Source organism: Syngnathoides biaculeatus, chromosome 16 (assembly GCF_019802595.1).
Source record: "Syngnathoides biaculeatus isolate LvHL_M chromosome 16, ASM1980259v1, whole genome shotgun sequence".
NCBI lineage: Eukaryota > Metazoa > Chordata > Actinopteri > Syngnathiformes > Syngnathidae > Syngnathoides > Syngnathoides biaculeatus.
The window spans coordinates 12,941,367-12,956,035 of record NC_084655.1 but is presented as its reverse complement, the minus strand read 5'-3'; the positions used below and the strand labels follow the sequence as shown (position 1 = coordinate 12,956,035).

The window sequence follows — 14,669 nt, the reverse complement described above, 5'->3', positions numbered from 1 at the left end:
ATTCTTTGTCCTTGTACCACAATACATTGACTGATTTCTCCAAGTCTTGCAACTAAGTTTCCAAAGCACCTCCATTTATGCTGTCACCATGGTAACACCTCAGTCTTGACTTGCTAAAATGCTAAGAGCAACCTTGTATGTAAAAAAATCCAAATGTTTTGCAGGCTACGTTGGCGCTGCAACTGTTGCAGCAGCTGCTTGGTGGTTCCTGTATTGCGAGGACGGCCCGTTGGTCTCATTCCATCAGCTGGTTAGTGTTTGTTACTGTGGAGTATTCTACCTGAGGAAAATATAGCGCGCCGTCTTGTACCCAACCTTTGAGTACAGACACCAAGGATTCTACCAAATAATGATTTTGAATCCTTGTCGCCTTTGTCTTTAGTCACACTTCATGCAGTGCAGTGACGACAACGAGGATTTTGCTGGGATCCACTGTCATGTGTTTGAGGCTTCTCCTCCAATGACCATGGCCCTGTCTGTGCTGGTCACGATTGAGATGTGCAACGCTCTAAACAGGTGGGACTAATGAAACATTGGCTATACCGAGTGGAAAATAGTACAGTGTTCACCTGATTGCTGTTTTTGTGTTCCAGCCAAAGCCCTGTCCCATATAAAAGTAATTGCCTTGGCGACAATTTGTGGCATCTTGGTGTTAAGGAACTATGTTGAAGTGAGTTACGGAGATTCATTTGGACAAAAGTAGTGATTTGCCACCATTTTCTGGCATCTATAGGCAATTGGAAACCTATTTAGGAGGGGCATCAATGACTTGCGGCGGATTTTTGGTAATCGTGGGAGGGCTTAATCCCTATCCCTAGCGAATAGCTGGCCAAGAATGTACGTTCATAACATTATTTTACTTCTTGCCACAGAAGGATTTTAACTGTTGATGCCAAATACAGTACAATATTAAAATGCTGCAATCTTGAACATATTAATCATTCAATTAAGTGAATATTTCTCTCCCAAATAGCATTGTTTTTGGTAAGGCATCATTTCTGATGCAACTCTTTCATTTGGCTCCTATTAGATTGTTTGAGTGCCATTACATTTAACAGTTTTCCCCATGCAAAGAATTAAAACAACACCAGAAACTTATTACCATAATGTGTCTGTTTTGTTAATGTATATCATTTTTTAACACATTTGTTTTCCTCCTTTGTCCGACACTGTCACGGTTCAAGTGAATATATTATATATATATTATAAATATATGCAGAGACAGACAGAGAGAGAAGGAGAGAGAGAGAGAGCAAGAGAGTGAGAGAGAGAGAGAGAGAGAGAGAGCGATAGATAGGCCTATTAATTCAGACTTTATACATTATATTAGAATCTTATACTGTACTGCATATGGAAAGGCATAGTTCCAATATGTTATCAACTGAGATCCAAGTCCCTCTCTCTTTCTGCTCACAGCTTGTCTGAAAACCAGTCCCTGATGCGCATGCCTCCTTGGAGCAACGTCTGGCTGGTCGCTGCCATGACCCTCTCCATGTCCCTTCACTTCATGATCATCTACGTGGACCCCCTTCCCGTGAGTCGGACTGCCTGCTCTACTGAATCTGTTTTTCACCTCCCACCTATGTGTCCTCATTCATATTTCCATATTTTAAATACTGTAGTCCAAGAGGAGGATGATGATGATGATGGACAAATTATGATGTGAGGGGCAATTTAGCTTTACATTCCATCTTTCCAGTTGTAACTTTTGGCCTTTATGTTCTCCCTGTTCCTTTGGATCCAATTTTTTGGAGATCATGATTGTTCACAGAACATAGTTCATTGTAAAAAAAAGTAACATACTGTACTGTGCATTGCTTTGTGTGACTAACCAATATGTACAATAATTCTGGTTTCCAGTAAACATACTTTATGTGGCTTGTGTAGATGATCTTCAAGCTCACTCACTTGACTGTGGAGCAGTGGGTTGTGGTATTGAAGCTTTCCTTCCCAGTTATTCTAATTGATGAGGTCCTCAAGTTTGTGGCTCGCACATATCTGGAGGGTAGGTCTATCATTTTTCTTTGCATTTTGTTGATATTTTACATATAAAAAGAGAACACAAGTACAGGTTCATGTTATGTATAACAGTATCTGGTGTCTGTTGATGACTTGTATGATTTCCTTGTCTCAGCTGTTTTTTCCCCATTCATAATTCAATCAAAATGCATAAAAATGATTACCACCTAATTAATGTTAATGTATTAAAAACCCTTAACCTCCTCCTCCTTACTTTTTAAACACTTCCAAATGCTTCCTATGATTAAATCTAATTTTCCTCTCCTTGAATGCTTTTTTTTTAACTGTTCCGCTCTTACGATCCAGTCTAAACCTGCCTCCTCCTCCTCCATCTCCAAATAACAAGACAAGGTGTTCCCACTGATCCAAGGTTTCAGCAATTTTTTTTGCATTATGCATGTTTTAAAGTTTAACAATAGGCTTCAAGTTATTCATGTTGCTGCTATGCATCATGCAAAGTACTGTGCAGTTGACATCTAAATTGCAATCTTGAATTGTCAGCGAAGGTTATTAAACTTCATTTGATTAATGCTTGTTACACTGACTGCACAATTAATCAACCTTATTGTATTAAGCCAACAATGTATGAAACATTTTAATTTTACAATTTTATATTGGTATTGGAAAAGCATGTAATACAATGGCTAAGTTCCTCAGCTCCGCTAGAAAATGGCCACCACGAAGGCACAACAACACTGCTACTTATAACAACATTTTTGGGACTCAGATCGCAAATACTTAGTCGTTTAAATTTGTCCTCAATATAAAGGAATGAGGATTTTGGAGAGACAATAACTTCACATCTAGTGCAAGCGTGAAGTTGGTGTTTGAAAACATCGGTAGCATTGATGATATTCCTCATCAGTACAGAGAATGCCAAACATTTAAACAATAAAAAAAAAAAAAAATTATATCCCTTGAATCAGCATGTTCACATTAGTTATAGAGTTGAAGCCCAAGTGCAAATGTGCAGCTTCAGAGAGCTTTGAACTATGACAACAGCATCTTGTTAGGAATGGGCGTAATGAGTCGATAAATTGATCACTAAGCAATCAACAAGCCAATTGCAATCAATTGATGATCCCTCTTGCGTTGAAGCAACTGAGGTAAAAATGGAGTCCACTCTTTGGCTGCGACCAGCAAATACTGTGTTGATGCAGTACATCAAACTCAATATTAAAAAGTCAACACAACCTTGTACATTTGCCAGGCGCTTGTGATATATATATATATATATAAAAATAAATCAAGATCGACCATTTCTAAACTTTTTGCAACATTGTTCTGAAAGTATATTAAATATTTCTGAGAGACGAATTCAAAACAAACTGAGAAAATGTGGTTGCACAAGTGTACACACAATCCTGATAAGGTGGTTGCACAGTATACACACCTCCCGTAAAAGGGATGTGGCTGTGTTCATAGTCAGTCATATGACTACATTAACCAGTTACATGACTACTTTTTATATCCACTGTAAGTTTGGCCTCTGAAGAAATAGGAAATCAGAACATTGTGATGAGAGATTCTTTTCTGGTTAAAAAACAAAAAAACATTGTGGATCAAGACAATTTTGTCATATGCCCATTCCTAAGTCATTGCACACATATACAACAAATTTAAATCCTCTTGCATGGCAAAAGGGAATACAGTGTTGTTTTTTAATCGTTCTCAACTGATGACCTTTTGTCTGCCGATGCAGGTAAAGTCTAAAGACGAAGTTCAACAACGCTGAGCCGACACAGAGCGAAAAAGAGCGGACAAAAGAGGCAAAGCGCTCCCAACGAAAGAGACAGAGAGTGCGCGCCAACTATCACTTGGCGTGATCTGATAGAACAGAACACACATAAGCCATCTGAAAATACACCAAACTGCAAATGTTTTTTTTCCTGTGTATGTACTGAAATTAATATATATGTCTGAGTTAATTATTATAATTATAAAGTGTTCTATTCTTAAAGAATAAAGATATTTAAGGAAGGTTGGATAGCAGTGTTTAGTTTTTGTGTATTCTTAATTATTTTCATTTTGGAATTGAGCAGGGAAAAGAAAATACAAGGTACACAAAATGAAAGTTTCTGTAGTAAAGTTTATTGCTCCTTTTTTGACATATGGCCATAATGTTTTCATTATGTTTTATACTTCAATACAATGTTGAAACTAACATTTGAAGATACTTCTTCAAATAGTGTTTTTTGACAAAGAAAAAAAAAAGATAAAACACAAAACAAAATGTTAAATATTTAAAATAAGCGTGTGAGTAATGACCATCATCTGTTGAAAATGAAGATTTGGTTAAAAGGAGAGAAATAAACAATGCAAAGCAACGACACAAATTAGCAAATTTTAAGAAAACGCACGACTCACAGTTACCGAAAATCAACTTCATGAACGGTTATTGCGTTATGTCCTGTTTCAAAAGAAACTTGAAAGATGGTTGCAAAATGTTTACATGCGACAATAGTAATGTCCGAAGGTTACACAACATTTACAGAGTTCCTGCTCGTTTTGCCACCGGACATACTTTAGCTTTCTAGCACTGCTGAGCCGCCTGGAAGCTCACCACCTCAGAGTTCGATGATCACGGGGGTAAGGTGGAGAAATGCCGCTAACTTCTCCGACTCTTTAGTGTCAAAACCCTTTGAGATTTTATATGAGGATGAATTATGAATGTTTGGGTGAACATTTAGCGCTCTTGTGCGGTTTAGTGTGAGACTGCACTTTCACTATGGTCAGCAAAATTACATGCGCAAACAATAGCAGCTCCCATTTTCTTGGTCACTTTAAAACAGTGCTCGTTCCACATGTTTGTTCTTACTTGAGCTTCATTGGTCGTTCTTTTGCCTTGGTCAGTGCTTTATGCCTGCAGTGGCAGACTCAGGAGGCTTCTGCAGGTGAAGGATCCGCATCGCTGATTCCCTCCCCCAGGATCTCCCTGACTTGTTCGAGAGATTCCGCCTGCCGTATTAACTCCAGTTTTACCTAAGACAAGAGAGAGCAGTGTCAAATATGATAGTTATAATCACCTCTTTATAACTCTAGTGCAGTGATTCCTAGCCACAGTGCCACAAGATTATCCAATTTCAGATTTCACAGATATTTATGTGTGCGTGTGTCTCAGGATAGATAGATAGATAGATAGATAGATAGATAGATAGATAGATAGATAGATAGATAGATGGATAGATGGATAGATGGATAGATAGATAGATAGATAGATAGATAGATAGATAGATAGATAGATAGATAGATATAGATAGATAGAGATAGATGGATAGATGGATAGATGGATAGATGGATAGATAGATAGATAGATAGATAGATAGATAGATAGATAGATAGATAGATAGATAGATAGATAGATAGATAGATAGATAGATAATGTACAATGAGTGACATTTTTTGTGCTGTGTTGTGTTGTGGTGCTGTGCTGTGTGGTTTTTCGAAGATGAAATATGTGACATGTTTCAATAAAAGGTTGGAGAAGCACCGCTCTAGTAGACGGGCTTCCATCAGCGCAGTGCACTTCTTACTTGCAGTGACTGAGAGAGCTGGACAAAGTCTCTCTGGACAGTCTGGCTGGTGTCGACCTGAGAGCGCAAGCTGATCACTTGGCTGCGCAGCTCCAGACACTGCTGATGCAAGGCCACCTGTCAAACAGATTAAAGTCCAGATAAATTTCCCAGAGGGCATTCGCAAACACAACGTTTCACAACCATGCTGTGGCTACCCACAACGATAAAGGAGGAGCAGGCAAATGTTTTACGTACATCTCAACAAATTAGAATATGGTTACATTTATTTCAGTGCCCATATATTATGTGCATTCATTAAACACTTGGGGGAAAAAAAACATGATTTGCAGATCAAATTCCAGTCTAATTACTAGATTAAAAGTCATCATTTTTTTCTTGATCGTTTCATACTATAGTAATTTCCAGAGATTTGTTTGATGTAAGATGTAATAAAAATCATTAAGTATTTCATTGGGAGTTTTTGGGGTGCATCTCTATATTCATACGTCCATTTTCTGAGGTCCTTATCCTCACAAGGGTTGCAGCAGTGCTGGAGCCTATCCCGGCTGTCAACGGGCAGGAGGTAGGGTACACCCTGAACTGGTTGCCAGCCAATCGCAGGCCACATAGAGACAAACAACACTCACACTCACAATCACACCTCGGGGCAATTTAGAGTGTCTAATTAATGTTGCGTGTTTTGGGGATGTGGGAGGAAACCGGAGTACCAGGAGGAAACCCATACAGGCATGGGGGAAACATGCAAATTCCACATAAGGGAGGCCGGGATTTTAACCCCGCTCCACAGAACTGTGAGGCCAACGCTCTAACTAGTTGCTCCACCGTGCTTCCCGTGCATCACTATGAGTTACATTTTTTAAAATGGAACTACCTAACTAAATTGAGCTTTCGACATTTAATTTTATTAAAGTGACACATACTGCAGACCACTGTAGCTTTACTGAGGTTGTAGTTTGCGGTATTTTATAAATATACTGGATCCAATAGCGTCTACTGTGCTATATTGCCATATTTAGGTATATAAAAGACGCAAAAAAATGAACAACGTATTACCTGTATGAATAGAGAATACAACCATAATAAAACAATGTGAAATTCTTCTCTAGGCGTGTCATTCAAAATCAAGCGTTATTGTCTTGGAAAATGAAGGTTTTGTATTGAATCTCTTCAAATTGTGTGGGTGTATGATGTGAGTCGCCCCCCCTCATACAGAGGACAGAGGAAGTGGACTCACATTATCAGCATTGAGGACTTTGTTGTTGCCCTGCACATGAGAGAGCGCCACCCGCAGGGCCTCGAGTTCAGTGCGGCAGGCCAAGAGATCGGCCTGGAACTGGTCTTTCTGGGCCTGGATCCTCTCTGTCTCAGTTTTTAAACTGGAAAACTGCACTGTGTAACACAATTACAAAAAAAAGTGTTTTTTTTTTTTTTACTTATATGATGTGAATAGGTGAAGACATGTCTAATCTTAAAATATCTGGCGAGAAGTGGGCAGGTAATTTTAGTCACTTATTCTTGAGTTTTAGGTAACTGCACAGCATAATCAAAGGAAAAAAAAGTCAACGTATTTTAAATGAATACTGTTTTTCATAAACCCACCTTCCAGAATTTCTGAAGTGGTTCCACGTGTGAGGAGATGGAAAAAAAAAAAAGAAAAAAGAATTCGATATGTGTCAGTCCAGTGCAAAATATCAATTGCAATTTAAAACACACACACACACACACACACACACACACACACACACACACACACACAGACAAATGACAACCATCCTATCACAAACCATTTTCCTCGGCCCGGATTTCAAGTTGGTCCTTCAGGTTGACAATCTCAATACGGAGGCGCTCCTCACAGTGCGCTGCCTGCTGGTTACATTGAAAGCAACAGTCAACTGTCACGCCACTATTGACACATCACTTACTTGAATTCTCTAACTGAAAAAAAATGAATGAATAACACATTTAACAACCTTACTTGCCCAGGTATAAAAGAGCAATACTGTCATCTAGTGGAGATTTATTATTCCTTGTTGCTGTAATGAATAAAGTCTTGTGATATTGAATCAGGTTTACTGCTCAGATTGTACGAAGCAGCTAAATGAAATACAATGGGTAATGATGTTTTAGGAAATGGCATCTGCGGGACGTTTTTGTAAAAAGGAATACTGCACCTGCAGTGATCCTGCAAGCGATGAGGTGGAGCCCGCTCCCTCATCTTCAACCGTCTCTCCTTTCAACCTGGACAGCTCGATGCACACCTTCCTCTGGGACACGGACAGCTCTGACTGGATGCACACACAAACATCACACACATGGAATTCTGAACATATACAACACACAAACAACCAGTGTGCAATTTGTTAAGAGTCAACATTCAGACTCTTGGTGAAAAATGGGAGCATCGGGGATACGTGGCCCACATTCGCTCAAAATCGTTACTCACCAATCGACTCTGGACTGCAGTTTGTGACTGGCTGAGAGATTTCTGTAATTCCTGAAGAAGGGCCTCTGAAGACTGGACCTGTGACTGGAGCACCGATACCTGAAAACACGCACACACACAAATGCCATACCAGCATATGTAAATTTTCCACTAATGTGCACGTAGAACATGTCTCTCTGCTTGTGTTGTACCTGTTTGTGCGTGTGGTTGGTCTGTGTGTCCAGTTCTTTCTCTAGTTCCTCCTTTGCTTCCACAAGCTGAGTCACCTCCAATCTCAATTCTGACACCTGTCCAATATACATCTGATTTTAAACTTCAACAAAATTACACTGATTTCTATTCAAACAGTGTCAACTTAACACTTTGTTACACATATTGGGTGTCAAATGCTACACTATTTAGGACAATACTTTGCGTGTAGGGTTTGCATGTTGGGTCTCATTCAATACTCAATTTATGGATTGTATTTTTTTTAACCATAACAAATACTTTTGTCCATACAACGTACAGAGCACATTCATATGTACTTGTTTTTAAAGGTCCACTGTCATGAAATACACGATTTTTAGTATGTTATTAATGAAAAAACGGGAGCTGGTATGGACCCATTCGTTTTTTCACCACAAAACATGATTTGGACGTTTATGGCTTTTTGTAACTCCCACTATGAAAATCCTCTCGAGGGATATGTTTTTGAGAAGCAGGAAGTGACGTTAGTAGTGGACGCCCACTCAGGCAGTCTCGTACGTTTCTACTAGTTTTACCTGGGGTAAGGTAGCTCTTTGTTCCTTTGTGTAATCCAAAATCCCGCCTCGTTGTATTGCTCGATATTGCTTGAACCCTCTGAAGGATGGATTCGCTCTTCATACTTTTTCAAAAGACCTGGTTTGTCGTGAAAAATGGATTGCACAGGTGCAATAATAGTTGGGGGGTGGGCGCGTAATCCGGAAGTCAGGGGTGCTAAATGTGTTGATGTGCCACCCCGGCTGAAGCCGTGATCGGTGGCCCGGCACCGCGACAAGCCACCACAGCGGCGCCGGCCCGCGGTGTCTCATCTCAACCGTGGAGGTGAATTGGACGGTGGGGCAGTTTGATGGCGGCGCCGTCGTCGCTCGCGGGCGGCGTTGTTTATCACCGCTGCGGAGGTGGAGCAGACAGGGAGGCGGTTTGGCATGCCGTCATCGTCGCCCGTGGGCGTCGTCGGCGTTGCTCGCGGCCGCCATTGTTCATCACCATCGCGGAGGTGGATCGAGCGGGGAGGTGATTTGGCCGCGTGCGGTTTGGCCGTGATCCACATATCATCCAAACGTGTTTCGAAATGATAGGGTAATATTTCCCCGGTCACTTCACTCAGTCTTCGAAAAGAGCTTGCGTGTCAGAAGCGGCGTCGGAAAAATCCGAAAATCTCTGTTGTTCGTCTCCCATAGTAAGTGACACAGCGTGTTTTCAATGGCAAATGTCCCAATGTGACGTCACAGACAGATGATGCAGCCAATATAGCTACCACTTGAATGTCAAATGAGACTTCTGCAACTTTGCGCATGGATAATACGCTCTCCGCTCATGTTTATTTTTTCGTATAGACATTGAAGTTAATAATGTTATATGTATTTTTCATTACAATATCTATTTTAGAATGTTTATAGGCATGACACTTGACCTTTCATCAATGGGGACGAGCGTATATGAAACCCCACCTGACAATTGAGTGCCTCCCAGTCACTATGGGTGACAAGTCGGTGGCCAGCTGGAGGCAGGTAGATGGCTTCCGGCACCAGAGTTCCTGTCGAGGCCAAAGACTCTGTGTCTTCCTGATTGTGGAGCTTTCTAGGTAGAGAGGGTGTGTCTATGGAGAACGAGGACAACGAGGCCGAATCGCAGTTCCGCAGTGAAAAATATCCTTCTGTGTTAGTGGGTGGCGCATCTCCCTCGGGTACAAGTTCAGACTCTGTTGGTTGGAAGTTTAACCTGTTCGGTGACGTCTGGGAGTCATTGCTGGTGACCTCTGCATCCATTTTGCCCTTCTTTCCACTCCCCTATTGGATGGAGATGAACCAATAGCGCGATAAATTTCATGAAGTTTAACATGACACAGTAAATAAACAATGTCGAGCTAACCTGATTGTGGCCACCACTAGCTCTCCTCCCCTCGAGAAGCACAGCTATCCTGGCCTCATACTGGGCTGCCGTCTCTGTAAAGACATCATGAAATAATGATAAAATAAACTTTATCCACCAGGGAGATGAGCTCTGTTCACAGTGGGCTAATCTCATTTATAGGACCTCTCTTGTATCAAGGTCTTTCTATCTTTATTGCGGTTTTTTGTTTCATGGGCTCACCGGGCTCTAAAATGCTGTCACATAAAGCAGCCATCCATTTTCTATAACACTTGTCTCATAAGGGGAATAGGAGTGTGTGTGTGTTGGTGGGGGGGGGGGATGAGCTCACCCTGTTGACTTTGGGCGAGCAGCGGGAAAAGCCTTAGAGTGGTCACCAGCCAATTTCAGGACCATTCGCACTCACAATAAAAACAAGAAAAAATCTAGAGGGGGGTCAGGAACATGTGGCTCGCGAGCCATATCTGGCACTTTTGATGTTGCATATGGCTTGCAGAGCCCTCGTCACTACATAACGTACGATTCTATATCCGTCCCATAGGCAACGCAAATGAGCAGAGACAGTTTGTCCAAGTGGGCTTGCCGTAGCTCACCGTAGCAGTCGTCGTGCGCAGACGCAGAAGGGTCCAAAACGCAGAACAGGTAGCAACAAGATCGCTCAAAAAAAAAAGAAGAAGATGGCGAGTTCTCCAGTTTTGGGTGAGACTGGGCAGCCATTCACAGACGGAGGAGGAGGAGGAGGAAGAGGCCGAAGTCGAAGTATTCGTGCCTGATGTTGCCAATGAACTTTTTGACAATTTTTCGCATAAAGACAAGATCATCAAAGGAATAAAAGACATGCTATTGTTGGCAAGAAGTGCTCACCATCGTATCATCATGGCGGCAAATCAAATCGATTAGCGGATGGAAGCAAAATCTGACGACGTACGAAACAGACGAAAAAGCCAGCAGCAGAACCACAAGTCGCATTCATGGTAAGAACCACTTTTGTCGTCTTTGGTTAGCAACATCATAACAATGTTATTGCAAAGAATTCAGAGACTTGTTGTACTCAGAAAGTGTTGCTTCTACATAAATGCTCAAATACACCTGGATTTCGTTTTTCAAATATTGTGTGGATCTTTTGAAATGACATTTTGGCATTTATGGCTCTCTCAGCCTCAAAGGTTGCCGACCCCTGATCTAGAGTCTTCAATTCACCTGAGATATATTGCATGTATTTTATTTTAATATGGGCAGCCTTTATTTTTTTTCCTCATAATATCCATTTATTCTTGCATTTACTGTTTGTCAAACAAAATTGCATATGTGTCTCTACTTTTTGACTTTAGTTCAATTCTGTTTAGCCTGGGAACATTTAAAAAGCGATCCACAAACCTGTATTGGGCTCAAGGCTTAAAAAAAATTATTGTGTCGTACATTTGTTTCTCTGTCAAATAAGTGGGGCGTGTAACCACAGCTAATGACAAATAAACACTGCACTGACCCCTGAGAGCCTCCTGAAGGGACTGGATCTCTTGATCACATTGTTTTTGCAGCTCTGCCAGTTCTTCCCGTTTGCTCAGTTCACAGATGGTCGCCACACCCTGCCAGTGTTCAACCTGAGCTTGATACTCGGCCAGTTTGGCCTGAAGGATGGCGTCTGTAAAATGACAAACAGGTGTTGTTGATGCTTTGGAAGTGGTGACGTCAGTCAGTCAAGATGGGATCAAAGAAGAAACTGTTTCATGGGTGAAATAAACATGAGTAAAACATCGACTGAGCGATGTTACCTAATGTGTTTTTTCTTTCTAAGACAATCTTCAAATAAGGACTGAGTAAATGGGGAATCTCAGGAATGGAGGCTATGCATATAAACCAGGTGATTGAGAATGGATGGAAATACACAAAAAAAAAATCACCCATCCATTTTTATGACGCCTGAGCTGAAGGCTACCCTAGTGGACTAAGAACATTGCGGAGTCTTCAATAAACATGATATACTGTACATCCTTCTACATTGTGGGTGGAAGCTGAAGTTCCCAGAGAAAAGCCACACAAGCACAAACACCAAAACTCAGAACTGTAATCGTTCCAACCACAAGTCTAGCATGCTCGTGCTAATGCAAAAAACAAGTTTAGTATTTTATTGAAATATGGGCTGGAACAATAATAGTAACCATATACAAGAATTGGTATATTTGTTCTGCTATGGCCTGGAGGACACTCATGAAGACAAAGGGTGAACACAGCTTGGGTTTCCTGCCAATTTATCAGCTTGGCTGACTGTATTGTTTCGGTTTTGCACTGCTTGTTTGATTCTGTCTGACGATTAACAAAAAATCATTTCCTCCTGCTTCATTATAATAATCAGATCTTTCCTACCTTTTGAAAATTTGCAAGTGGTAGCAGATGCACTGAAATTTAATCATGCAGATATAGCGGACCCCCACTATTGGCAGGGGATTGGCTAATTAGCAGTCATTGCACTTAATTATTATGTTTTTAAAACCATAAAGTTCTTGAACAGGCTCCCAATAAGAATTTTTAGGGTTGTTTCCCCTCCCTGAAAGAATTGAAAACAAAAAGGAAAAAAAAGGAAAAAAAGCATGAAAATTGTTTAAAAACGGGGAGGGAAATTTTATTTTATTTTATTTAATTCAAAGGTGAATACACAGGTACACAATTGTACCACAGCGCTCCACTGTAAATAATTTCTCAAAATTAAGATGGGTTTAGCACAATTTGGACAGCTTTTTCTATTAATGCTTTTTTAATCACGGCATTTTAAATCACTGTCCGGTTCTCCCAGGACTGCTCTGCAATACTGTCACATACAATCTTTCATGCATTATTGTAACTTTATTTGATGGCCATTGCATGCATACACGTACATAGTTATACACATATACGTTTTAAATACACACATATGCATAGATTCATACATAGGATCTTATACGGCTAGTACTATTTCACTAGTGCGACGTTACTGTACTTTAATTAATAGCTTATTACTGTTACTAGTAGCAGTAGTAGTGCTTTACATAGTTTTAGGATACTATGAAATTAATACATGTCATCAAAAAGATATACGAGATGGCCATATCAACAACGACAGAGTAAGTAAAATTTGACAGGCTAATAAGGCTAAAGGCTAGCCTTAAAAATAAGAGGTCGTAATTTCAAAACGCATATGTTACAACGGCAGTACTTTTGATATGTGACGTAAATATTTGTATGATAGCACGAATTTCCTCTTCTGAAAATCTCTGATACGTCAGATAATCGACCAAGTTCACACATCAGTGGGGGGGAAAAGTCGAGTGAAGAGTGACATCACGAGCTAGTGATGCTAAAGGCTAACTCTGACAGGTTGCTGTTTCAACAGGTTTCACTCAGACAAGTAACAAGTTCGTTTGTACTCACGACGATGGGTTCATGTCCATCCACCCCACTTGCACGCGAGACATTCTACACGTCCCATGCACTTTTCTTCTTTTTTTTTTTAATTTGGGTTTACCTGTGTCTTCTCTCTTTGAGCTCATCCTTTGTTCAGACAACTCCATCAATAGAAGAACAAGAAGTGTCACAAACACAGCCAAAGGGACGATGGACTTGCGCAAGGCATTTTAACAAACACCAAGAATTTTGGTGTGGAAACCCTCCCGAGCAGAGCGTCAAATTCAGGAAACAACTTTCCCCGGTCTAAGCCTGCGGAAATCGCCTCAACCTCCTTCCTGTGTCCACCTCGCTCGCTCACTCGCTCTCGCTCTCTCTTTGGGTGGAACTTTGCTGCCCTGTGCCAACACTAAACAGGACGTTGTAGAATTGAGAATTTAAAAAAAGAGGGAAAAAAAAAAGTCTAAACACATTTTAGTATATAGTATATTCTGAATCATGTGTACGTAAATGAGGGCGATTGCATGTTTTCTGCCGTGTACGTTATACACCAGTGTACTTTAAATATTTTGTACAAATTTAACAAATACAGTAACTGTTCAAAAGAGCTGTGTATAATCTGACGAGTGACAGATTTAGTTTTTTTTTTAAAAAATACTGCATATAGTTGATCTAAATAATTTTCATTTTTAGTTTGGTTTTATAATTAATTATAATTTTAGGATAGGCTCCGTTGTATCTATGCCCGGAATAAGAATAAGCCATGGAAAATGAAAAAAATATTCTTGAAAGTAAAATCACAATTTTTTATAGAACACTTAAGCAGATTAACCAAAGTGCGATACATGAATACAAAAAACTGAACCACAATAATCGTTGCATCAGACTTCATATTCTAACTTTCTGAGACACTGAATAAGGGATTTTCATGAATTGTTGTCACAATTAAAATAAACCTTTGAAATATAGCAGTTAGAATATAATACACATTTTATTTTTTCAATGGAATTCATATTGTAGTTACATGACCAGAACCTGAACAGTAGAAACTCTCATTCCAATCTACCATAAAAACATCTCACCAATTTCCAATGGCTATTACGTCATCTAGAATTTGTGGCCATATATTCTAACCTTTGGGACTTTTGAGGCAGTTGTTTTTGAAACATAAGAAA

At 40.2% G+C, this 14,669-nt stretch overlaps 2 protein-coding genes across 9 annotated transcripts in view; one reads left to right on the top strand and one right to left on the bottom strand.

Moving 5' to 3' along the window:
* The window catches only part of atp2a1 (ATPase sarcoplasmic/endoplasmic reticulum Ca2+ transporting 1), a 29,647-nt gene extending 25,713 nt beyond the window's left edge, over positions 1 to 3,934 (top strand). For all 3 annotated transcript variants that reach the window (XM_061845832.1, XM_061845833.1, XM_061845834.1), the window contains 5 exons: positions 165 to 250; positions 383 to 516; positions 1,417 to 1,534; positions 1,888 to 2,005; positions 3,722 to 3,934. In XM_061845832.1, coding sequence (XP_061701816.1) covers positions 165 to 250; positions 383 to 516; positions 1,417 to 1,534; positions 1,888 to 2,005; positions 3,722 to 3,732 — 467 coding nt within the window. In that variant the 3' untranslated portion in view covers positions 3,733 to 3,934. The remainder of the gene's footprint in view (positions 1 to 164; positions 251 to 382; positions 517 to 1,416; positions 1,535 to 1,887; positions 2,006 to 3,721) is intronic.
* Positions 3,935 to 4,088: 154 nt separating this feature from the next.
* rabep2 (rabaptin, RAB GTPase binding effector protein 2) lies at positions 4,089 to 13,880 on the bottom strand. Of its 6 annotated transcripts, none has more exons than XM_061847227.1 (12): positions 13,616 to 13,879; positions 11,603 to 11,758; positions 10,117 to 10,190; positions 9,696 to 10,034; positions 8,190 to 8,285; positions 7,999 to 8,097; positions 7,727 to 7,840; positions 7,340 to 7,421; positions 7,155 to 7,166; positions 6,790 to 6,944; positions 5,553 to 5,669; positions 4,089 to 5,001 (listed from the first exon to the last, which is right to left on the bottom strand). In XM_061847227.1, exons 1-12 carry the CDS (start codon positions 13,659 to 13,661, stop codon positions 4,897 to 4,899), a joined length of 1,395 nt encoding a protein of 464 aa, XP_061703211.1. In that variant the 5' UTR covers positions 13,662 to 13,879; the 3' UTR covers positions 4,089 to 4,896. The 6 variants fall into 6 exon arrangements, with proteins under 6 accessions (XP_061703211.1, XP_061703212.1, XP_061703215.1 ...); XM_061847228.1 differs by having other exon boundaries at positions 7,340 to 7,418; XM_061847231.1 differs by lacking the exon at positions 6,790 to 6,944 and having other exon boundaries at positions 13,616 to 13,880.
* Positions 13,881 to 14,669: the final 789 nt, after the last annotated feature.

What these genes read in the sequence shown, in the direction of transcription:
- rabep2 (XM_061847227.1), bottom strand. Translation starts at nt 13,661, where the DNA reads ATGGAGTTGTCTGAACAAAGGATGAGCTCAAAGAGAGAAGACACAG. An exon ending in CTAGTGGTGGCCACAATCAG is followed by an intron (nt 10,035 to 10,116) that starts GTTAGCTCGACA and finishes TCCATCCAATAG; the next exon opens with GGGAGTGGAAAGAAGGGCAA. An exon ending in CCAACCACACGCACAAACAG is followed by an intron (nt 8,098 to 8,189) that starts GTACAACACAAG and finishes GCGTGTTTTCAG; the next exon opens with GTATCGGTGCTCCAGTCACA.